At 38.4% G+C, this 24,532-nt stretch overlaps 3 protein-coding genes across 4 annotated transcripts; 1 reads left to right on the forward strand and 2 right to left on the reverse strand.

Annotated features, from left to right (window-relative positions):
* Positions 1-11,562, forward strand: slc25a24 (solute carrier family 25 member 24). The gene is made up of 10 exons (XM_054602284.1): positions 1-541; positions 2,145-2,271; positions 2,375-2,462; positions 5,256-5,367; positions 7,807-7,965; positions 8,307-8,459; positions 8,603-8,710; positions 9,071-9,238; positions 9,419-9,569; positions 10,519-11,562. Exons 1-10 carry the CDS (start codon positions 362-364, stop codon positions 10,698-10,700), a joined length of 1,428 nt encoding a protein of 475 aa, XP_054458259.1. The 5' UTR covers positions 1-361; the 3' UTR covers positions 10,701-11,562.
* A 634-nt stretch (positions 11,563-12,196) lies between these two features.
* On the reverse strand, positions 12,197-14,069 carry LOC129094976 (transmembrane protein 69-like). The gene is made up of 3 exons (XM_054603307.1): positions 13,914-14,069; positions 13,427-13,474; positions 12,197-13,327 (listed from the first exon to the last, which is right to left on the reverse strand). Exons 2-3 carry the CDS (start codon positions 13,472-13,474, stop codon positions 12,593-12,595), a joined length of 783 nt encoding a protein of 260 aa, XP_054459282.1. The 5' UTR covers positions 13,914-14,069; the 3' UTR covers positions 12,197-12,592.
* Positions 14,070-18,277: 4,208 nt separating this feature from the next.
* tm4sf4 (transmembrane 4 L six family member 4) lies at positions 18,278-23,674 on the reverse strand. 2 transcript variants are annotated; one of them, XM_054602881.1, is made up of 5 exons: positions 23,203-23,668; positions 22,148-22,237; positions 20,476-20,624; positions 19,470-19,647; positions 18,278-18,854 (listed from the first exon to the last, which is right to left on the reverse strand). In XM_054602881.1, the coding sequence occupies exons 1-5, from the start codon at positions 23,371-23,373 to the stop codon at positions 18,837-18,839; spliced, it is 606 nt and encodes a 201-aa protein (XP_054458856.1). In that variant the 5' UTR covers positions 23,374-23,668; the 3' UTR covers positions 18,278-18,836. The 2 variants fall into 2 exon arrangements, with proteins under 2 accessions (XP_054458856.1, XP_054458858.1); XM_054602883.1 differs by lacking the exon at positions 19,470-19,647 and having other exon boundaries at positions 18,278-18,855; positions 20,478-20,624; positions 23,203-23,674.
* Positions 23,675-24,532: the final 858 nt, after the last annotated feature.

Below are 24,532 nucleotides of genomic sequence, written 5' to 3' on the forward strand. Positions count from 1 at the left end.
GAGGTCCTCAGGCAAACTAACCCAAAGTGTCCCACCCTTCTGCTCAACGCTGTCAACCTACCTCATCCACAAACAGCCTTTCTAATATACCGGATTATTGTTTTTACCACATTCATTTATGAGGGCTCTGTTGCGTCTTCGTCTCCAAGCTGCACTGCGGAAATCCCTCTGAAGTCACACGGGAAGATCCTGCTGCTTCAAACCAGAAGTGCCAGCCACAGGCATCGAGTCTGTGTGTGTGTGTGTGTGTGTGTGTGTGTGTGTGTGTGTGTGTGTGTGTGAGAGAGAGAGAGTTTTCCGCAGCAGTTTAATTGCCCGATTTAGTATCTGCCTGCAGCTTGTTTTCGTTCTCAGTTCAACAATGTATCAAGTCGTAAGGAAGCTGTTTTTTACGGACTGCCAGTGCGCCGAAGATGCGCCGAAAACGTACGATGATCTGTTCGCCAAGCTGGACACCAACAAGGATGGAAAAGTGGATGTGTCCGAGCTGAAGGCAGGCCTGGCTGCTATGGGCATCAAGACTGCGAAAGGAGCAGCTCAGGTACAGGCAGGGGCGCCGAAAAGGGGGGGTAAAGGAGACGGATTCTAGGGGCCCATGATGGAGGGGGGCCCAGAGAGGCCCCTAATGATGATGAAATTATAATACAGAAAAAATAATGACACTAAGTTATTAACTAACATATAATCACACATGTTTTATTTTCCATGTCCTGGTAACAATTCCTTTATTTGTTTTGGAAGCATCAAAAATAGGGCCCCCCTTCCCCCCTCTATTTACGTAAAATGTAATTGTATGTAAAATAGCATCAAAAAATTTTGCCGCTGTGTTGGGGGCCCTGTAAAGATTCTTTTCATGGGGCCCAAAATCCCTAGCGGCGCCCCTGGGTACAGGATACAGCAAACATTCAAATGAAGGCCGCATATTGAGACACAGTTGGCGCAAATTGTCTACTTGATGTAATACTGCATTCCTGTGGGAAACTGGGCAGTTTACCTCAAGTAACCCTAACAATAAAGTGCAGGCCTCAGAGGAAGTATCTATGTACATTTACTGTCCCCGAGTACAGTTTTTAAGGTATATTGTACTTTTATTGTGTTCTACTTTAGGTCTGCAGCTAAAACATATTTTAATTGTGGTTAATTTTTAAAAAAAAAAAAATGCTTTAGATTATTTGATTAATATTCTAGTGTACACAGTATCAGGGATTATGTTCAATAAATCTATTAAATTCTTGTAATCTGGTTCAAATTCAAATACACATGTTAAACCCTTAATGAGAGAGTTTCAGAACCTCAATTTGAGTCCCATTTCCTCAGGACTTTCTCACATGTTTTCCTCTGATAGTAAGAAATCAAACCTGCTTTTCTACAAAAGTAACAACAGCCTAAAACTGGTAAAGAGCAGATGAAGAAAAAAAGGTGCCCCAGAATGAAACTGTCTCAGTTCAAACTGTAGGTGCAGGTGAGCTTTTATTGCGGGCTGCGACTTGAAGAGGACGGTCCCACCTTTGCTAATCAAATACTCTTACATTCCTCACGCTCATCAGTGAGTGTGATAGCTGTATCGGCTAGGAGGGGTCAGTTATTCCAAGTGTTGTGAAACAGGCGCTTTCCATATCTTTGTAATTATGTGTTAAGGATAGAGGTAATACACATGAGCGGTGGCTTCTTTTCTAACCGGCTTTTTCGGTCAGTTATGTCTATAATTCATCTCTTTTTTTTCTTTGTAGTAATTAATTTCCATGTGGATGCACCCACGTGGCTTAGATAGTAACACTCGGGTCCAAGTTTCCGTTTATCCTCTTGGGAACAGATCCTACAGTGTAGCAAGACAACTGAATGATATTCTGTCTTCAATCTGAGACGATCCCTGTACAAACAAGAAGAGTGTTTATTTACATAGAAGTTTGCAAATGAATTCAACCTGGTCAAATTCAGATGTAGCTGAATAAAGTCAAAGCAGGAAATATAAACTCAAAGGAGGATTTAGCTGTGTTATTCTGCCTCAGACTGGCAGAATCAAGCAGCTTCTGTATGAAAACCAAAACCTCCCCACCACTCAGTGAGAGCGTCAGAAAGCCAACAGACAATCATACTCTGTGACATAAGGAAACTGGATTCCTAATATTCTGTGTTTTCTTTAGAAAATAATTTCCTCTGGAGACCAAGACAACGATGAAGGGCTCGACTTCAACGAGTTCACAAAGTATCTAAAGGAACATGAGAAAAAGTTACGACTCACCTTCAAGAGCTTGGACAAAAACAATGATGGTATGCTGTATTTATCTTACCGAGCAATATTTAAAGTTTTTAAATGTTGAAAAGAGTCTAACTAAGTACTGGTAATTATACTGTGTTTTTTAATTTTCAACAGGTCGAGTAGACTTTATGGAGATAAAGCAGTCACTTGCCGATCTGGGACTGGACATCAGCAAAGAGGAGGCGCAGAAGATCCTTCACAGGTATTTCTGCTTATAATGTAGCTGCTATCAATTTAGGAAGTTCACTCTGCAAGAATTAGCTGAGAGTTAAAAGTCTTATCCTGGGAAAAGGCTCATGAAAATATCCTGTTCCTCCTACTAGTGGATCCAAGCGAGACCCTCATGAACCTAAAACTAACTAAAAGTGAAAGAAATATGTTATAGGTGGGGACCAGTGTGAGGGACTGATAACCACATCAGTCTCTAACATGACTTGGTGCTGATGGAGCCACGTGATAAAGAGCTGGCAGGATGCATGACTGTGTTGGAGAACGAATCCCAACATGTAGGAATGAGATCATTGCTCCCAAGGCTGAGCCCAAGGCATCATTTAAAAAAAAAAAAAAAAAAAAAAAAAATGAAGTAGGTGGAGTACAATTAAACAATTAATTTAAATTTAATGACATAGATTAGTCCCTTCCGGTCCACTCTGTGTCAGCATTGAAAGTTCAGGGCTGATTTAAAACAGTAGATGATGTGTTGAGCCATATTCAACCCACACAGTGCAGATAAGAATGTCAATAAACACCAGCATTGTTGTGTTTCATCACAGTGCAGTCATATCATTTAGTTTACAGCTAAAAATGCAGCAACCATGTTTTAAGTGTGCAGTACATATTTAATAGGAGAGAGTTTTCTCAAAGTTTTGATTAAAAAAACATAATTGTGTCTGTTAGCTTGGTGACTTTGGTTGAGAATCATTTGAATTAATAGTATCTGCCAAATGAGAGCAAAAAGTGTTTATTGTAATTTTCTGTGACAAATGGGTTTCAGGCCTTAAAAAAAGTTTCTGAAGAAAAAATAGTATTTTTACTTCTAATATTCACTTCCCCGCCTTTTGTACTTGAATAACGTGTCTGTGGAAAATGATAAACGGTCATTGAAATGGAGTATAAATTGATTAAAGGAACTGAAGGTTATATAAATAGACACAAAGTTGCTCAGTGTTGTGCCCCTAAATACATTAGTGGGAAAGATAAAATAATAAGAACTGTAAGAGGAAAGTTAGTGGTAAGACTGACCTTTATCATGTTATACATTCATCTAATTTTATAATGGTTAGCTGAATTGTTGTGAATCTCCTTTTGCAAACACATAAACTGCTGTGTATATAAAAGTTTACATTATAAGATATAGGATGGTATTTTATAGGAGCAGCTGTATTAATGTGGAGCAGCTCCAGACTGTAGTTACTGTCGATATAGTACACATCTTTGGTTCCCTGCTTCTGCTCTGGGATCACAAATGCTGATTGAGCTAGCGGATGCTAAAATAATAATAGGAATTTAATAATAAATCTTTCATCATTCCACTTCAACAAAAAATGGTACACTGCAACATTTTGTGTCTAACAGGCAACAGTAGTAAGTCACAGCTATGTGTCTTATATGTTTCATCAGTCTTCATACTTGGATGCAAGAAAACAACATAACAGACATTAATGTTATGTGGTGACTTTTTCAATAAGCAAAGCGTGAAAATGTTAGAGAAAATACTTTTTTACCACTAATGAATTAACATGTTTGACATTAACACATTACACTGAACTGGATCCTGTTCAACACTTCATGTTGTTCTTTGCTCTTTTAGTCAGACCAGGTTTATGCAGTGAGCTTTACAGCGTGTTCTGTATTTGCATAAACAAAGTTGGAAGCAGCATATGTACAGGAGAATGCATAATAATGAGACCTAGAAAGAGAACTAAGTGTGTCAGCCAGCCAAACTGACAAGAAGGAAGGAAATTAATGGAAGATGAACGTTTAGAGCAGACAAGGACAGAGACTGAATGTATCAGAGACCACTGAGAGACATAGGAGAGACATGGTTTCCTTTTTTTCATGAATTTTTTTTCAAAGTATACAAAAATAAGCTCAGGACAAAATCAGTAACTCCATCTTTTTTTTGGTAACTTATTCTGAAATTGCGTAAATGTGTTTCACTTTTGGCGGCGGTTTGAATGATATAACTTGTGATCTACTTCTTGTTTGCATGCTACCTCACTGCTATCTGTTTCCATTAGTCAAATCTCTCTCTGTCTCGCTCTCTCTCTCTCTATCTCTCTCTCTCTTTCTGACTGAACAGAACTAAGGAGGAGCTTAATCGGTCTATAAAGTGAATGGGATTTGGAATAGAGTATCAGCATTGTTCCTAATACATTGGGGCATTTTCTTTGGTAGAGAGCTTAATCATGTGACGTCATGATAAATTGTGACTTTAATCCAATATTCTCAAATATGAATTATCAAAATATGTATTAGTACCTGATATTTAATTTCTTGTGTTCTTTGTTGTCCCGATCAATTATGACCCGTTAAAGATTCTGGAAAGCAGATTGATCTGTTGCTTCAACTTCTGGTTAGATGTCCACTCTTATTTTGTTCAGTATCCAGTGTTCACTGAAAGAAGCAAAATTTGTCTTGGTGCCTTGCAGTTTAAGTCGGTGACCATGTAATCATGATATGATCATCTTGATATGTAATATACTACTGATTGTAAGTCGCTTTGGATAAAAGCGTCTGCTAAATGACTGTAATGTAATGTAATGTAATGTAATCAAAAGAACCCTGTTGAAGGCCTTTGTTTAATATCATCCCACATCTCTTTTAATCCGTTCCTGTCAGCTCTCTTCTACCCTTTACCTAATGAAATAGGCTAAACAAATTTAGAAAAAATGCAAAATCTGTAAATTTAGGTCAGTTAAACATTAACTTCTAACATTTTATTGTTTATTGGTCAACCCTCATTATTATTTATCCTCTGTCTTTCCTTGTACAGTATTGATGTGGACGGCACCATGACTTTAGACTGGAATGAATGGAGGGAGCATTTCCTGTTCAACCCAGCCCACAACCTGGAGGAGATTATCTTCTACTGGAAGCACTCCACGGTAAGGGGAGGGCAGGACTCTGTGTGTGTGTGTGTGTGTGTGTGTGTGTGTGTGTGTGTGTGTGTGTGTGTGTGTGTGTGTGTGTGTGTGTGTGTGTGTGTGTGTGAGTGTGAACAGAGACCATAATTACAGATTTATTTTAGTTAAGTTAGTGATGCCCTCATAAAACACAGAACAACATAAATGCTACTTACAACAAAAGATGGAGACAAAAGAAAATAAGCTCAACTGAGTATATAAGTAAGATAAGATCTATTGTCGTGTTGTGGACCAAACTCTAAAGCTTTAAACTGTTTTAAGCGTATTGTTAATGTCTCTTTTGGTTTGAATGAATGGAGCTGCTGAATACTCTGAAGGTATCTGTTTTGTTTCCCGAGAAAGAGACAGTAAGCAGTCTGAGCAGGTCGAGAAAGCTTTCACATAGAAAAATGAAGCACTAGTTAGAGATTCCATTTTAATAAAAATGGAAGAGATGTAGAGGCCAAACAATTAACCTTCTCCGTGTCCTTTTTTAACCGTCCCAAACATCACTTTAAGAACCATTGTGCTAAAAGGGAAAGTTGATTTAAGTTTGTCAGCTGATGTTGGATCTGGATGAGGACTTTGGCAACAGATCAGTACGTCAATGTCAACATGAAGTGGAGAAAGAAGCTTGACTTAACCTTTTCATGATTACCTTTGCTTGTCTAGAAGAGGCATAAAAACAATATTTCTCAAGATCATTTATTTATCACACTAAATGAGGTCCTTCTGGTAGAATTCTTGTCAAAATTGTTCATGAACATCGACATTAAAACAAAATATATCAACCCTCAACTGTTTGCAATAAATAATACTCAAATCCAAGTGTTTTAAATAAAATTTCACAACGGTTGGCTTTATAGAAACATATATTTGACTATGGTTGCATGCTAGAGACACAGCCAACTCCAGCCAATGGCTAATCTCTGACGTTTCCCTGCCTCCGTTCACTGGTACAACCTCAGAGGTCAAATAAACCTGTGGCTGCTAAACTGAGACGGACATAAGCTAATTTCATGGGGATTAGTTTGTCAGTGGGATGTGAACAGGTCGCTGAGGGAGGACGTGAGGCTATAGGACAGGGCGAGACAGGAGAGAAGTGGTTGCTAACTTCTATGGCAGTGAAAGCTTCCCACCATCTCCAGTATTCACGTCGATGGTTACTGGCCACTCTGGATTCAGTGTTTCTCCACTCGGCCTGGATTGGATCTGCAGACCCTCGACATCTGACTGGCCATTTATGTTAAGGATCCTGATCCGTCTGAGAAAAAGAGTTTAGGAGGGAGCTCGTACAACACTCGTACTGTATTGCACTGGATCGGCGGCCTAATCGAAGGCTGGAGATGCCCATGGCTCTGCTGCCCCCTCAGCAGCAGCAGCAGCAGCAGCAGCAACAGGGGAAATGTTTTTTCATCCACTTTGAAGATGATGGGGGGATCTATGATGTGGAGGTGGACATGGTGGGTTTGGGTTTTTAGCCTCACAGTCCAGGTTGTTGTCTGGTCAGCAATGAAAACATTTTGTCAGCCAACTTTTACTTCTCTGAAATATTCAGTATGCTGGAAATTGCTGAAATGATACGTTTATGTTAATTAAGAAATAGTCTTGCCATTATTTTGTTGTCCACTAGAGAGCACTTATACTTTTGTTTCTCAACTGTAAAATGTGCCATTCACTACATATCTTTGACACAATTCAGTATTAACAAAATTTAAGGGGGTTCTTTACTTATATTATCTTCTATCCTTCCTTGGTCCTTTAGCTTGTATATCTTTTTTGCATTTTTAAAGGGAGCTATTCTGATGCATTCCAATACAACAACATATAATGTCACGTTTTTTAAGACTGTGGGACCGAGGTATTCAGGAGCAGCTGCATTAATCCAACTATATTTTAAGGTGTTCCTTAATATTTTGTCAGTAAGATTCTGTAGTACCAGTAGTCTGTAGCAGTCTGGGCACAAAACAATATGTTACTCTAAATGAATCATCAATGTAAGACTTCATATCACAAGATGATTTTTTACAAAGTTTCTTTCATCTAACTCAACTGCTTGTATAAATTAGATTGCAGTAGTAAGGGAGAAAGAACGTTTGATTTAATGTTGTAGTTATGCAATACTTTGGATAAGGACATGCTGTTTGTCCAGTCCTGCCAGTCAATTAACTTGAGGGCGTTGTTTATATTTGAAACAATACAAAGTTCTAGTGAAATTCACACAGGTCTGTATTGGCAGCCCACTCAGGTTTTGGCTCTGCAGTATGTCAGCATATATCTGTTTCTGCAGGGCCCTGAGAAGATTTGTGGAATTTCAGCTCCTTGTTGATGTTTAGAAACTAGACAAAATTCACCCAATTTATTTATAATATGTCTCAGACTGTGATTTATATATATATATATATATTGTGTTGTGTTTAGGTGCTGGACATTGGGGACAGCCTCTCCATCCCAGATGAGTTCACAGAGCAGGAGAAGACGACCGGTATGTGGTGGAAGCAGCTGTCAGCGGGGGCCATGGCCGGCGCCGTGTCCCGCACAGGAACTGCCCCGCTGGACAGGATGAAGGTGTTCATGCAGGTGTGTGTAAAACACTTCTCTACTCCTTAAAGGCAACATAACTTTCAGACCAAACAAAAACATGGTTTAATTAAATCAGGGTGCATAGTATTCACTGGTGTATAGTAATATGATGTATCATGTGGCATCAAAATAGGATAATCTCACATATGATCATACTTACATACTACAGAATTACAATAGAATGTGGAGAAGCAGTTATAATATATAATGTGGAAAAAGTGAAAATAATTTGGGTTGTAATTGTATTGTATGTCTCTTAAATGCTGCCTTTAAAAAATATACAAATGCACTTCCTTTTTAAAGCAATGATTTACAATGCAGATTTTTTTTATGCACAGGTGCATTCCTCCAAGAGCAACAAAATCAGCCTGGTTGGGGGTTTTAAGCAGATGGTAAAAGAAGGAGGCTTGATGTCTCTGTGGAGAGGAAACGGTATTAACGTACTGAAGATTGCCCCTGAGACGGCCATTAAATTTATGGCCTATGAGCAGGTAAATGATTACAGTATACACTTTTTATAATATTGGCATGTTAAATGTATGTTGACACCCCAAGATCATAACTACTGACACCAACAGTCCTCAAAAATCAATGAGTTGTCATGGAATGCTCCCTTATCACTGTATTGCATTAGTATAAGAAGCTGCTGTCCAGTGAACCAGGCAAGGTCAAGACCCACGAGAGGTTCATGGCTGGATCGCTGGCTGGAGCCACAGCACAAACTGCCATCTACCCCATGGAGGTGAGCATCTGTTTTACTGGTTTGTTTAATATCTGAGTATTAAGAGTGGCATCAAGTTAGACAATATGTATTTTTATTTTTTTATCCAAATTCTGTCTCTTTCAGTGTAACCTGAAAAAAGAGAGCAAAGTAAAATAATGTGACCGACTTTATGGAAGATAATGCAGATTTCCTACATTATTGTTAGGGGTTAAATCTCAACATATCAATCAGTAATGACAAAAAAAATGTTCACACATTGTTAAGTTCAATCAGACAGAAAGCTTCTTTCTTAATATTAAGCTGCTGACTGCTACAAAGTGTCAGTAGAAGTGCCTTTAAGGTTAAGAACAGCTTTGAGTAATATCTTTGCCCCTGCAGGTGATGAAAACCCGTCTGACCCTGAGGAAGACCGGACAGTACTCAGGAATGTTTGACTGTGCCAAGCAAATCCTGAAGAAGGAGGGATTGAAGGCATTTTACAAGGGCTACGTTCCCAATCTCCTGGGCATCATCCCCTACGCTGGCATAGATCTGGCAGTGTACGAGGTACATGGAAAATGTAGAAACAAAGCTCCACTTCCATCTGTATCATTTATCTGTCATTGAAAGCCATGAAGGGTTTCCACCTCGTATCTTTTACTGCAGATGTCATTTTTTGATTCTGTGAAATATGATACAACTAATACTCTTTTCTCACACACCCAAACACTTCCTTACCCTCACCAGAGCTTGAAGAACTTCTGGTTGGCACGCTATGCTAAAGACTCAGCCAACCCTGGCATTCTGGTGCTGCTCGGCTGTGGTACTCTCTCCAGCACGTGTGGCCAGCTGGCCAGCTACCCCCTGGCTCTGATCCGCACCAGGATGCAGGCACAAGGTACAGAGAAGCGAAAATCCGTTCACAATTTGGTCCATTTAAATTAAGCGCATTTCTCCCATGATCTTATCGAAAATGATTTACACTTAGTGTAATAAATCATTTGAGAAATAACCACTGAAAGGCACTGCACTGCTGTAGCTAAAGATTGAGTTAACATTGCATGAAACATTACGTTATTGTGTTGGTTTTCCTGCAACGTTACTGTTTTGGGTCACTGCTTTCATAGTGTTGTTTTCCACTGCTGCAAGCCACTTTTTTCGGCAAAAACAGATGCAAAAACACACTGTGCACTACCTGCCCAGCACCAAACAACCCTCAAAACAAAATTAGCAAGAATTTAATGAACATTGTGGAGCATTTGGCAGCTAAAGAGCCTGATATTTCCTTCAGGAGTTAGTGGAGACTAAAAGCAGGGCTAGAAGAAGAGTTACAATTGGACTTACATTCATCAGGTGGACACAGCTCCATATAAATGCTAATGTTGCTCAGTGTCTGCTGGGCATGTTCATAGCCAACTGTTAACAAGTTAGCCATGTCACTTAATTAGGTCATATTAGCTCAATGATAATGATAATCAATTGTAATCTTACAGCTTGTTTCTGCTGCCCCCAAGTAGCCAAACATTACATTACATTACATTACAGTCATTTAGCAGACGCTTTTTATCCAAACATATTATTATAGTTATTCCAGGTTGAAGCCAAAGGTTCATAGAGATTTTCTTCTCATGTTTTTTGTGGCAGAGTGGGGAGTGTTTCATAATGGGTTCAAAGATTGCTCATAAACTTTGAGAGAAATGATTGACTGGGATTATTAAATGGAAATAAAGATAAATGGGGAAAAAAACCTTTGGCATTACCTGGGTGGTTATTCAAGGTCTAATAAATACTTGTACATAAAATTAAAGCACTAACATCATTATCTGACACTCTCTTTTTTTCCACAGCTTCTCTTGAGGGCTCAGAGCAGCTGCCCATGAATCTGATGGTAAAGAAGATCCTGAAAAAGGAGGGCTTCTTTGGACTTTACCGTGGCATCTTGCCCAATTTCATGAAGGTCATACCGGCTGTCAGCATCAGCTACGTGGTGTATGAGAACATGAAGGATAGCTTGGGGATTCAGAAGTAGGCAGCGGAGTCATCTTTGACTGTCTGCGTCCGTGAGAATGATGAGCAGGATTTCTTTTTTTATGTCAAAAACACGTCACGTCTAACATGTTAGGGAAACTGTCATGTAAAGACCTTGTTTACCTGTAATCCACCAAAGACTCAGTGTAGTGCAGATGGAGTCTTTGCAGGACTGTTGAGCCATTATAAAAAAAAAAAGACATTGTTTTGAAAATTATTCAGCATTCACAAAGGGCTTTTAATGTGTAAAAGGTGAAGCACCCACAGATTTAAGTGCACTGTCAGTCTTGGGGCCCAGTTTGGATCGACCGACTTTCAGTTTAATCATCCAAAGAGGTGGAAATTAGGAATCAGATAACCAAAAAACACTTGGAGAGGCTAATTTAGATTTCAAGACATTTTGTTTTGTATTGTTTAATTGTTGATTCGGGTCAAAATGGTAATGTTTTTGTATCAGTCATTTTAAGTATGGGTCCTGTTAGGTCACATGTTCCTCTAAGTTCCACACAGTGTAACACTTGTTTTGTTATCTTAATATCTAAAATAGACATCTCCCATTCATATACAAACACTCGTTTAGCTTTATATACGGTTCCTCATAATGTGTAATATTGTGCGGGTGTGGAACTGTTTAACCAACAAATCTGAGGAAACTTTTGAAGTGCAATACTGTATTTACACATTGGTGATTGACATTCTGGTATGTTTGAGACAGGTATGTCCTTTTATGGAATGGATTTGTTCAAGTCTGGTGAATGGGAGTAATGTGCCTTATGTGCTGTGTACTTCACCCTCTATTTGCCTTTCTATCCAACATTTGGTTCATTAGATGCTGGTGTTTACAGTAATAAAAACATTTGAACACAGAAGTGAGACGTTTCAAGTGCCTCTTTGTTTTCAGCTTACTGTGATTGAAATGTAATGTTTGAATTTGATTGAATACTTTGGATGTTGGTCATAAATGTTTGGCACAACATATCGAGGCAAGTAATGAATCAGTTGTGATCTCAAAACCTGTTAAATTAGAAAACTTGTACTGTAAACCGAGAATCATTCTAAACTGAGTATAAGCATTCACTCGAGCCTTGTGTGTTCTGCATTTGACCCCTGAGGATTTAAGCACAGATTACTCCACTTTAGATCTTATGTAATACCCTTTTTCTAAGCGATGTCAATACTCCTGACTTTAGCTGTCTGACACTGACCATGTTAAAGGACAAAGTGGCTCTGCTAATTTGTAGCACTGAACTAAAGGAAGGACTGAAAGAAAATTGATCTTCACCCGCTCAGTTCCTGCTTAATAACTCAAAACATACTTTTTGATAATGATATTGATTTCTGAATAATAACCAAAGTAAAGCAAAAATATTGGGCATTTGTTTGTGACAGCTTCTAAAATTTGTTTTGTACTTTCTCACATCACAAATGGAAGACCTCTGGGTTATGAATGGAAAACAATCAGCTGAAGTCAAAAGTAATTGAATGACAAGTGTATTTATTTGATATTCATCGAGCAAGAACTCACCCATTTTTGGTCAATTTTTTTAGTTCTTCTGAAGTGTGGCATTCATTATTCTGATTCTGGCAACTCCTGGTGGTTGCATTAAATCACTGACCAAAAAGTATTTCACCAGAATAATTTGAAAGATGGACCACTGACATACAAAACTTCTATACCGAGGCTACAAAATGAGGCCATGATGAAGCAACATGCTGTGTAGCCTTCTAAGAAGGGGATTATACTGCTTCCTGTTTCTTATTCTGTTCTGCTTTTACAGAAGCCAGTTTTGGCTATGATCTCTAAGATAAACAACTTCAAAACCCCACACAGATCATGACCAGACAGACCAAAAAAACAAAACAATTGTGGCTTTATTTTTTTATAAATATTATTTAATCAGAAAATAGCCTCTTTTCTGGATATATTCCATTAATTAGAAGTGTACCAATGAGGGAAAAAAATGCCACGGTTGTCAGGATGGCGCGAAGGGCTTTGAACCAGCTGGGGTAAGTGGGCAGCAGAGACAGATCATAATGCAGCGAGATTCCTAGTCCCATAATAACCATGGTGGCTGCAGGAACAATGCTGTCGCTCATCAGCATGGACACCCAGGCTAACAGGGAGGGAACCACACTGTTGGCCAGATTTATCCAGTCAGGTTTGGCCGGGCTGCTCTCAGGAAGAGCAAATCCCCAGCGAGCTCCACCCAGGAAGGAAAGGATTGAGGCGCCGTAAGCTAACTGAGCATAGGCCAACTCTGGAAAGTAGCTCTCAGTCACAGCCATGATCAGAGTCGGGGTGATGAAGGGAATCAGTCCTGCAAACCCAAGGTACAGCGCTGGTTTGGGACTTTTCCACAAGTCCTTCATGTCATAGCGCAACAGATCCAACTCTCTGGGAGCTTCAAGCTGAGGTCGCTTTTTCAGCCTCACAGCAGAGGAGTGGAAATGTTGATCCCTCACTAAAAATGGAGCCGCACTAATCTGGTTCCTCTGGAAGACCTCAGTCCTCATGAAACTTAGGACAGCAGGAGGTCTTACTCGTTCGTCGTCCCTTTCTGAAAGCAGCTGCCTTGGTCTCAGGGCTGATGCCCAGCATCTTTGTGGAGGACATGCCCAATGCCATACCTACAGACAAGACATTCATATTAGAATTTGATATACATTTCAGTTTTAAAATGATAAATTATTAGAAATATAAGCAAAAGATCACAAATAGTTGGTTACCTTCTGGGCTGAGAGGGTGCTTTTTCTGAATACACCAGAGATCATCATCTGAAGAAACATGTATTAAAAAAAACACATTGAGGATTTCACTCAAAAGTTAAAAGAAAATAAGAGCCAATGAAATTATGAATAAAAAACAATACAATTTAAAATAGATTAGGGCTGCAACTAATGGTTATTTTTTAAATATCGACTGACTGAATACTTTTGATCAATCATTGTCTACAAATTGTCAGAAACTGCTAAAACCTGTATGTCAAAATGTTATAGTTATAAAATGCAGTGTTTTTTTTCCTGTCAGCTCTAACATATGAAGATGCACCAAGAATAAACAGGACTCTAAGCCACTGAAGAGGTGGTGCACTTTAATGACTTTAACTGCAAAGATGACTGACACAACAACACTGTTATCATTACATAACGTTAGGGCTTAGCACCTGGCTTACAATTTAAATGTACAGCCCTGAAACACGGACTCCTGTATTACCTCTATCTCAGGTGGAAAACATCATACTTCAAACGTTATTTAGCAGTAATGTCCCGGGGTCAACAAGCAAGCTAGTGGAGAAACCATAGGACGGAAAGGGCGAAACACGTTGGTCCGCGGCTTATTTCTTCCGTGTTCGCCAAGAGGCGTCCTGAATCAATCGTTCCACTAGAAAACAGTGACTTGTTTCCATGGACTGAAGAAGAAATTGTGGCGAACTGGGCACACTAGTTAATCAATTAAATTGCCCAGTCGACCAGTCCAAATAGTTTTTTGTTTTTTTTACCTACATAGGAAGCACAAATCAACAATACGTCGGAAGGCTAATTCACTCAGGTTAAATTCAAGCAAATCATATGAGAATAAGTATTATATTGGATAGAAATGATAGGCTAACATAAATTATAGATTATAAAACAATCATTTATTCAATTCTGAGCTTGTGGTTTGATTACATGAAAAATGGGCTCAAGACAGAATTTTTGAAATACAAGGTATAATACGAGAAACATCCATAACAACCCCCAAGTCACCGCAAATAAATAGCACATTATAACGTTCTTTGTCGTTAAAGTGCTAAGGAAAGTATGTACCCATAAAATATAGTGTTTATTCCCCAACATAAATACAACTGCTGGAAAAATACTGACTCTATTATTCATATTGTGAGCCTAAAAGTATAGCTCATATCATTTAACTGTAGTATGTAAAACAAAACAGAAATTTAAGTTACTGTTACAGTACATTCATAAAGTATTCAAATACCTTCACCTTTTTCACATTTTGCTAGTTGCTCTCACATAATTGTCCCATACATACCCTCATTGCCTTGGCTTTGTGGTTAGGGTCATTGTCCTGTTGGAAGGTGGACCTTCGTCCAGGCCTGAGGTCCTGAGCATTCTGGACCAGGTTTTCATCAAAGATATCTCTGTTCTTTGTTCCCCACAAAGCATTCTGCTGCCACCTACATGCTTGCTATTTGATATCCTATATAGACAGGTGTGTGTCTCTCCAAATCATTTCCAATTAATTTAATTCACACAAGGTACAATCAAGGTCTTGGAAACATTTAAATGATGATCAAGAGAAATGGGACTCACCTGAGCTAAATTTCAAGTGTTTTACCTTAGGGGTGTAGTGGCAAAAACTCCAAAACTTGGGCTTTTCCTTTAACTCCTATTTCATGTCCTATTGTTTTTACCACATAGAGAGTTAGGGTGCAGTTTGTCAGACTCGCAGCCTTGTTTCCAAAAAGAAGTCCAGAGGGAGCTCAGTGTTCACAGTTGCTTAGAATTTATTGCAAAATAAACATAATACCAAAATAAGGGCAGTATTAAAGTTCAGAGGGAGTCTAGAAAAATTGTCTTGTCCCAGACAGTGAGGGTCAGGGTGCCCAGGTCACATCTATCGGAGCTCCTGAGACCAGCTATGGATCATCTGGCATTGGGTGCTGGACCAGTTCAAGATTGAGACGTTTTCAGCTCTCAGCTCCTCCTCTATGACTCTGATCGTGATTGAAAGGGCTTCTATAGCTTTGCCCAGACCGACAGTCTTCTCCTCAGTTATCCAACTCTTCTGCTCCTCCACTTCCATCAGTGCAGTAATCCTGGACTCCTCTTGCTTTAGCTTCAATTTCCATTTTCATGATCTTCAGGAATTTCTGGAGCTCCTCTTGGTGATCCTGCGCAGCCTCATCAATGTGTCTGAATCTGTGGTTTGTGTGCATCTTTGAATCACGACAGACGAGGCACACCGGCTGCTGATGGTCCAAACAGAAAAGCTTGAATTTCTCTGCGTGCAGGCTGCAAAGATTCTCCCACTCTGCTGAAAGTGTCTGAACTGTCTCCGGTACGATGGACTCACACAGGTTCTTTAATGCCAGGTTAAGAGATGGTCTGCAGCTTGAATCCTTGCTCCGACAAACTGGACATTCCTGTGGTTTCTTTCTCCACCATTCCTGCAGACAGGCTTTGCACAAGCTGTGGCTACATGACAATATTACAGGGTGTTTAAAGATGTCGTGGCAAAATGGACAGGTGAGATCCTTCACTGAGAAAGACACTGAGAGGCACATGGACGACATTGGCTATCCAAGTGAAGCTTAAAACATCCCAGGCACACATCTGAAGAAGGTCAGTCCGCCTGAAAGTAAAGTTTTCATTTGATTTTAACTTCAACTTTCAGTGCAAGAAAACCATTCTCTCCTGTTTGTTTCCCTCCAGTTAAAACTGTAGGTTTTTATCTCTCCTCCCCCTCAGCGAGGGTGGAGTAAGACACATTTTTTCCCTCTTTGTCATGTTTTAACAGGAGCACAGCCGCAGTTTTGTCATTCTGGGGGCGTGGTATTTTTACACAAACATACAAATAACACAGCTCTGTTTGGATAGTGGACGGTGTAGTATTGCAAGCACACATCATTTATGTAGATGATGCAAGAGGGTTAAAAAACAACTTTAATTTGGTATTTAATTATTTTACACATCATTTTTAAAGCTGTTCAAGATAAGAAAAGAACTTACCTGCTCCAAGAATTTCTTTAAGCCATTTCTGCTTTACAAACTCTGTTGAGTCAGACCATTTTATACATTATAATTCCACTCCACTATTTTTCGGAAGGAAATATTTACTTCACTACATTGACATCATAGTTACTGCTTAATTTGAATATTAACATTTGACATATAAATAATTTGATCAGTTGTTATATAATTCTGTTACAATATTAAGGTAATGTTAAAGGTGCATTAGCATGTAAGCAGCATTTTAGCAGTTTTTAGTGGAGCTAATTGTAATGACATTATATTGTTTGCTATCGATCTGAAAAAAATCATAAATTCATATTTTATGAACTTTTGTGTAAAATATTGATCTGCAATGCCACTAGAAGACAAATAAATGAAGCGGAACATGAATTACAGTATCTTCTGAAATTGTCTCTACATATAAGTCTTTTTAAGGCATAAAGAAGAACAATTAAACAGCACTCTTTTTCAGGAAAAGTCAGTGTGAATGTATATTAAGTGGCTGTAACCAAACACAGAACAGAGTGGAGCTTCACTGTTTTTCCACCATGCCTTTGAGCCTAAAACAAGGCCCTCCATTAACCAGTTAACCTACATTCCAGCCGTAATTTAGCTCACTGCAGTGACCACAAGCTTCAAGCAGTAAAAATGACAGCTCTCCACAGCGTGTCTGTGCTCACCCTCAGGGCCAGTGTGAGGAGCTCACACATATGGAGGGAGCTCATAGGAGAACCACTGCTCCTTCCAATATGTTTAGTCAAGGCAGTTCTTCCAGCTGCAAGGAGGCCAAAGGTGGAAAACCAGATTATGCTGGAGGGATTATGTATCCTTTGTCATTTTTAAGTAAAATAGTTTAGATACCAGCACACTGATGTTCATTTGACCAGAGTCCCTTTTTCTTCTGAAGGTCACTCAACAGTGCAAATTCTCTCTCTCTCCTTTTGATCTATATTCCCGTGGTAGAGCTTGGTAACTTTTTTATTTTATTATACCAATAACCAACATTAAATCAGAGTTTGAAAAGGAGTCGTAGGCCTGTCCGGTCTTTAAAAATACCATCTTTCTCATGTAGGAGGTCTGCAGTTTTTGGACTCAAATATCTAGAAACAGGCAGGGAAGACGTGGCTGGGGAGAAAGACATCTGGGTTTTCTTGTTTAGCCTGCTGCCACTGTGATACTGACGCACATAAGAAGCAAACATGTATCTTTGGACTGTTATCCCATTTTATTTTCGCACAGCTCAAATAAACCGTTGTATGTAATCAGCCTCTGATTAACTAACTGAATGTAGTGTGCAAGCATTCTCCCTCATCTCATCACACCACAAAGAAATGAGGCTACTGTAAATTTCCCCATAGTTTCACTTCTGAATTCAGAATATTACAAACTAGTGTCATATAGGTTTAATTCATAATAAGGTCACGTTTCGCTTTGAATGAGCGATTAAGGACCATAATAATTACGTGTGTTTGCTGGCAGGTGGTGTGTTGCTGGAAGTGCTGCAGCACTATTGATAGGCTGCCCCAATACAGTGAATTTTTGAACATCATCATACAGTGACATGTCGGCTGTCATCATCTAAGGCCAGGTCTGGATAACTGTAGGTAAGAAAGTTTCAAATTTCACTGTGTTATGTCAAATGATGTAAAGGCTGTCAAATTGGCTCACGGTGAGGCCCAGTCTGTGGTTCTTTACATTCCAATCAATTCATATTTATTTATAAATATATATCATGAATAATACTTAAATTAGATCAGTTAATCAAAGACTTACAGAAAGATATAGACCTGGAGTGTGTAGTAAAATGTAAGATTTTATTGATGCTGTAGATACTTCTATTTCTATGACCTTTTAACCACTATTGGACTCGTGCTTACAATACCATAATGCCCAGCAGGGGGCAGTCATGCAGCATCTATTTTTCTAAAAGGTTGTTTTCCAACAGGTTGCTGCCTTTATGTAAGTTTGACTGGATAAGAAAAAAACAACCTTTAAAACAATAGCTTGGTTTCATCCTGTCTTGTGCTCCCATCTGATTTTACATACAACAATAGGATATTTATTTACTGATTTAGCTGGGCAAAAAAATATTCAAATATATGCAGCAGGAGGAAAATCATTAAATACATTAGAGTTGAAAATGTGTTAGAGCCAACAATGCACATTCAGATTTAATAATGAGAAGATACTGTCATTCATGTTTGCTAGAGAGTAAATAGGAAACCCTTTAAACTAGAGCTCTGTCATGTTACCAGTGTTGTGAGTACACACAATGTAATCGCTGAACTCTTATGCAACAACTTAGAGCTATGGCATGAAGCAAGAAACTACTGTCATCCTCTAGAAACAGAATAAAAACAAGAAGAAGCCGCCTGCTGACCCTCACAGCTGTAGGAAGTTCTCAGACGGCTCCATCGCTCTGAAAGACAAACATGATCAACATTTTCATTACTCTCTCTTACTTAACACCAATAATCAAGATGTAACCTATTAAAAAAATAATTTGATCCCAGTCAGCAAACTTCCATTTACCAAGCAAGTATCAAATCTGGAATTAAAAGGCAATATACAGTATACAAATACATTTCTAAGTATCAAGGTACGTGTTGTACCAGGTAAGGATGCTTTTTTTATACTTCCTGTCAGATCCTCACACATAATCAAGTCTATTGTTTTAGTTTCCTCTTCTTCTTTTACTTTAATTAACCAAGTAAAGCTATAATTAAATTGCAGAAGCAAGCTAAAAATGTGTGTTACAAACAGAAAACTATCTATTATGTCTTCCGTGTTTCTGTTATATCTGAGATTTTAGTGCTTTAAAATGACTGAATACACTATTGATACAGTTTTACAGACAGAAAAATAAATAGATAATAAGTAACAACAACAACAACAACAGCAACAACAATAATACTAATAATCATAATGATCATAATAATAAAAATAATTGCTTGAAGATTTCCCTTCAAATGTATCCAATTCTTCTCACAAATTAACTCAACTGAACCCATCTTATCTCAGATTAGATACTGACCCCTCCACAGCAGTCACCACACAGACATCCCAGCAGGCCGTTCACCACCTGCACAGCACATAGTGCCATCTGGATTAAACCCATGACCAGCAGCACAGAGAACAGAGAGAGATGCCAGGACACCACGCCAGCCGGCTCTATGCAAGTCTCCCATATACTGTTGTTGGACAGGTAGTTACTGGAGAGAGAGGGTGGAGAAGAGACAGCAAGTGTTTTATCTGTAGACGCTTTAAGATTATTTAGTGAGTGAGCTCAACGGTTTTCAGCCACAGTCTGGTGTTAATGATATTTTACATTACAAGAGGAAACTGCAGCAGAGGTGGCACCAATAAAAATAGGCTTGATTCTTAAAGGGAGCTCCTGTGAATCAAGTTTGGTTTATCAAAAACACCAAAACATTTAGTGTGAAAGTTTGTTCTTTATTTTGAAAATAGTAGTTTGAAAAATAATCTTGACTTGTTGTCTATTTGCAGCTTTTTATGAGCTTTATGAGCTGTTGTCGTTCTACTGTGTTGTAAGACATCACATGCAACACTTTATTGGTGAAATGGCAAACAACTATAAAAGACTGAATGAACAGCAGTCTGACACCAGACCAAAACTGGAAGTGACCCTTAAAATCTTTGGATGGTAAAGTGCTATTTTCCTTCTGTATTTCTTTTGAACCAACAACCGATCTGCTAAAGGAATAGTTTGACATTTTACGATACATGCTTGTTTACTTTTTTGCCATGAGTGAGATGAGAGGATCAATACCAGTAACTATAGGAAAAAAAGCAAATAAGATAATTTCACAATTGTCAAACTATTCTTTAAAAAAAACTAGTCGTAATTATGAAAAAGAAAATCTCAATTTGAGAAAATCTGATTTTATTCCAATCACCTGAAAAAAAAATAGGTTACATTTTTCAATAAGAGAAGACACATGCACATCTTTGGTGACTATGCAGGTGATTTAGAATAAGATTTAACTATTTTAATACTTAATTTGAGTTGTATGTCTCACCCATTAGAGAAGGGAGTGCCCCATTGCTTGTCTGCGCCTTTAATGTCAATCACACACTCAGGTCCGTGGTTTATGGCCACAGCAGAAACTATAACTGAGTAACCAGCCCCGACAACACCCACAGCTGCAAACAGTATGGAACTCAGCATCTAGAGAGGGGAAGAAGAAGTTAACGGCAATCAATATTTTAGCAATCTTGTGTTTAACTTCTGTCACTACATTGAAGTTGTTATCTCATTGTGCATAGAGCAGGCTGAGGGTCACGAACGGAGCTACTGAGGTGTGTGTGTGTGTGTGTGTGTGCGTGCGTGTGTGTTTGTGTGTTAAATCTTTCTGGACTCCACACCCCTGCACATTCCTGAAGTTTCAATCAGTATGTGTGTCTGAACCTCAACAATAGCAGCTATGTGTGATAAAGTCATGAGAAACTCCCATCAGAGGAATACCTTCTAAACCTTATCAATTTGTGTGTGAATCTGTGTTTTGGCATTTTTTTTGCGATGATAGTACCATTGTGTTTATTTTACAAAATGAGGGGACTTTACAGTTAACAGGTGACATACTGTAGATCCACTGGTAGAAGTGGTTAAAATGAAATAGAGCAACACCCTGCAAGCCTTAATGCCCTATTCTCTCTCTTTAATTAATTAATTAATTCATTCACTTTTTTTTGCTGGGCTATTCATGAGTTCAAATGTTTCTATGTACCTATTTCTACCAAAAATAAAATAATAAGGCACCTAGAATATAAAAGTTGTTTGTAGTGAAAATGGTCTTCTTTCTGCAGATGTTTCTAATAGAGGTCCTCTTGTGGTGAGCACAGCTCAGAATAAAACTTAGGTTATATAAAGATGTAAATTTGGAGCAAACAAGCTGAATTAACCATGAACCGATACAAAATGTTGTGCTAAAGTTTTTGTGCTGCAAATAATATTTCATAATCCAATTTCCCAACCAGATTTGATTCTTTTGGATCCGATTTTCATTATGTATGTTCCTTTTAGTTTTTTTATTCGAATTGAACTTCAATTAATGACAAGGACTTAAAATAACAAGTTATTGTCATTCACATTATGTTCTATAGGTTCGAAATATCCAATACCACTTGAAACAAGTAGGAAGACAAATAGCCAGCTGGTCACTCAAATTAAATCTGTTTCAGCAAGTTCTTCTCCCTGCTGCAGGCGTCATACTCTGGCTGACTTTCTGCATATAAGAATGGTTGTATAAATGGATGGCTTTTGTACAGGATATATATAGAAAACAACAACAGGCCGGTTTATTAGACTTTTTCCACCAAGGACATTTTGTCATTTTGTCATTTCAAGCAGACCTGTAAAATGATCAAATGAATGATGGCTGAATGATGCTTCAGTTCAGTGTTGTGATACTGTCCATGATAATTGCTGTTGTGAAGCTGTTAGGCTAACTTGTTTAAATTTATAATGTCTGCTTACTTCCTAACCCTCAGTGTTTTATTGACCCACATTGGCCCACAGATTTTTCTTCCCCAAACAAAACAAAACACCAGTTTCTGCAAAATTATTTGTGATCCATTTTATTCTTCTCATCCTGTGAGTCTAATTTGGTTCCTCGCATAACTTTGACAAGCCAGAGCTATAAATTATAATTTAATTATGGTGAGAAGTTAAACTGTGTAATATTTCCTCACCGCAAATCTCCGCCCACAGCTTTCGTTGCCACAGCAACCACAGCAGTCATTGTTCTTCAGACCCAGGAAGACCAGAGCAGGGAAGATCATCTGTCACCCAAACACAGCCCAATTACACACACACATACGCAAACACACACACGCACACACAGATATAAAACAGTCAAGAAGATAATGAATTATTTGTTCCTCTGCTGTTTGCAGGTCCAGGAGGAAATTGAACTGACCGCCATAATCATTAAAATATTAAGTATTATATAACTAGTTCCTAAACTTGCCATTCATTAACTCTACAGGTGCTAAAATCACACATAGTGGTTATAAACTGGTTGATATATTCTTTAAACAGCATTCCAATTATAATATTCTGTGGTTTTTCTAATATTTCTCATGTGAACTAGCAGTATGGTACAAGATCTAATGACATTCAGTTGAAGTTCAACTGCATGTGTATGCCTACATTTTAGAGCTGAATGGATCTGTTAATTAATACATTTTTCTCAGGTACAAAAATGCAAAACATTCTACAATTCCGTTCTCAAAGGTTACGATTTGCTTTTGTTTTTCTTAATTTTAGCAATCTGACTATCTTTAGGTTCTTGACTGCTGATCAGGCAAAACAAGCAATCAAAAGCCATCACCTTTGGATCTGAATTATTACAAACTAAATGTTGGCGTTAATTTCTGACATTTTATACACTAAAAATGAATTGATTAAGGACAGAAATAAAAGGAAATTATTGGCAGATAATCTTTGATGAAATAAATTTTAAGATGTGGTATCATTTTTTTTTTCTGTTAATTATAATCCACTGTGTTCATTAGTCTACACAGACACACAGATAACAGTGGGATTTCAAAATTAACTCTGTATCATGTGCTAAATTTGAAATTATAACATTTTAAAAACTTTACAAACTTCAACACTTCAAGACTTCAGAAAAGTTGTCTTCAGCCGTGACAAAAGCATGCTGATTTCACACAGCGTGCAAATTCTAATCCATCCTGGATTTTACCAGCTATTACTGTCAGTTTTGTAATTTTAACGTACTCACCAACACTCCAGATCCCAGAATGCCTCCAAAGTACCAGACCTGCTCTGTGATATGGTCCTTCTCCACAGATTTTCCACCAGGGAAGAAGAGCAGGATGTTACACAGCACACACACTATTGCCAGAGGCATCAGACTGATCCCCAGACACTTGGCAAAGCCGCCTGAACACATTTTGACACTGATGCTTCAACCTCCTCTACAAGTAACAACTCTTAAATTGTCTCAAAATTCCACTAATGGAATTCTTTCAGTTGATTCTGAATCTGACGAGCAAGGATGTCTTGGCTATTAAATGAAAAAATGAAAACTGCAGCTTTCCAACACCAGCATACAAGTTCTCCTTACACCTCTAAAGCTTGGTTCTTTCTTCAAAAAGCTCCGTCCACCTTACTGAATCTTCTGAGTGAACCTGTCTGCCTATTGTGGTTGATGCAATATTTGAGCCTTTATTGCCCACATCCCCCTGAGTGCTTCACTTTTATAGCAGTCAGCTGAAATATGGCAGGATAACACACACACATGTACAAACATACATGCACTCGCTTGTGACTGCATGCAAACACACACATTAGTGTGGGGTCACCCGTGTGTGCACACTGACACACCGCTGAAGACACATTGGTTAATGTTCCACCATGTGTTTTGTGCTCATGGAGACAGAAGAGGAAGAGACAGACAGTTTGTCGATACAGCAGAGCCCTCATGGCTGATCTGCACAACTGGTTTAGTGAGTAACAAGATGGACTTCTTCATAAGGGATGTCTAATCTGTAAAGTTGTATGAATAATGTAATCATTTCTCATAAGTAATCATGTGTTACAATATGACAGATGTGAGAAATCAGAGTCAAACATTATGATTTAGAAAAATCATCACAATAAAACCCCACAAAATGCCCATATTAAGGACAAATTGAATATCAGCTGACCACAAACCAGCTGTAACTAGCTGGACTAACCAGGTCATAGGTTTCACCTGTGCATCCTCTAAACTTGAATTAACATGGATTAAAACTACCTCCATCATACAATTATTGATTTTCCGAGTTATATGATTCTCTTTACTATTTGTGCAGTGAAAAGACAAACATATGTACCCAAATGAGTCTTTAATCTGTTGACACTTTCACAAAGTTGCTTTAGATCCACAGTCCTTTATTAGCTGATAACATTCAAAAGGACCCTGACATCTGGTCTCACTTTTTAACACAATGAAGTGTCAATGATTTAATGTTACTAGTGATGATGATGTTTTCAATTGACTTTTTTGAAGTAAAAATAAATAAAAATGTTGGCTCTGACGTCATGGAAATTAAAAAGGGCTTCCCACT

Source organism: Anoplopoma fimbria, chromosome 8, assembly GCF_027596085.1.
Source record: "Anoplopoma fimbria isolate UVic2021 breed Golden Eagle Sablefish chromosome 8, Afim_UVic_2022, whole genome shotgun sequence".
NCBI lineage: Eukaryota > Metazoa > Chordata > Actinopteri > Perciformes > Anoplopomatidae > Anoplopoma > Anoplopoma fimbria.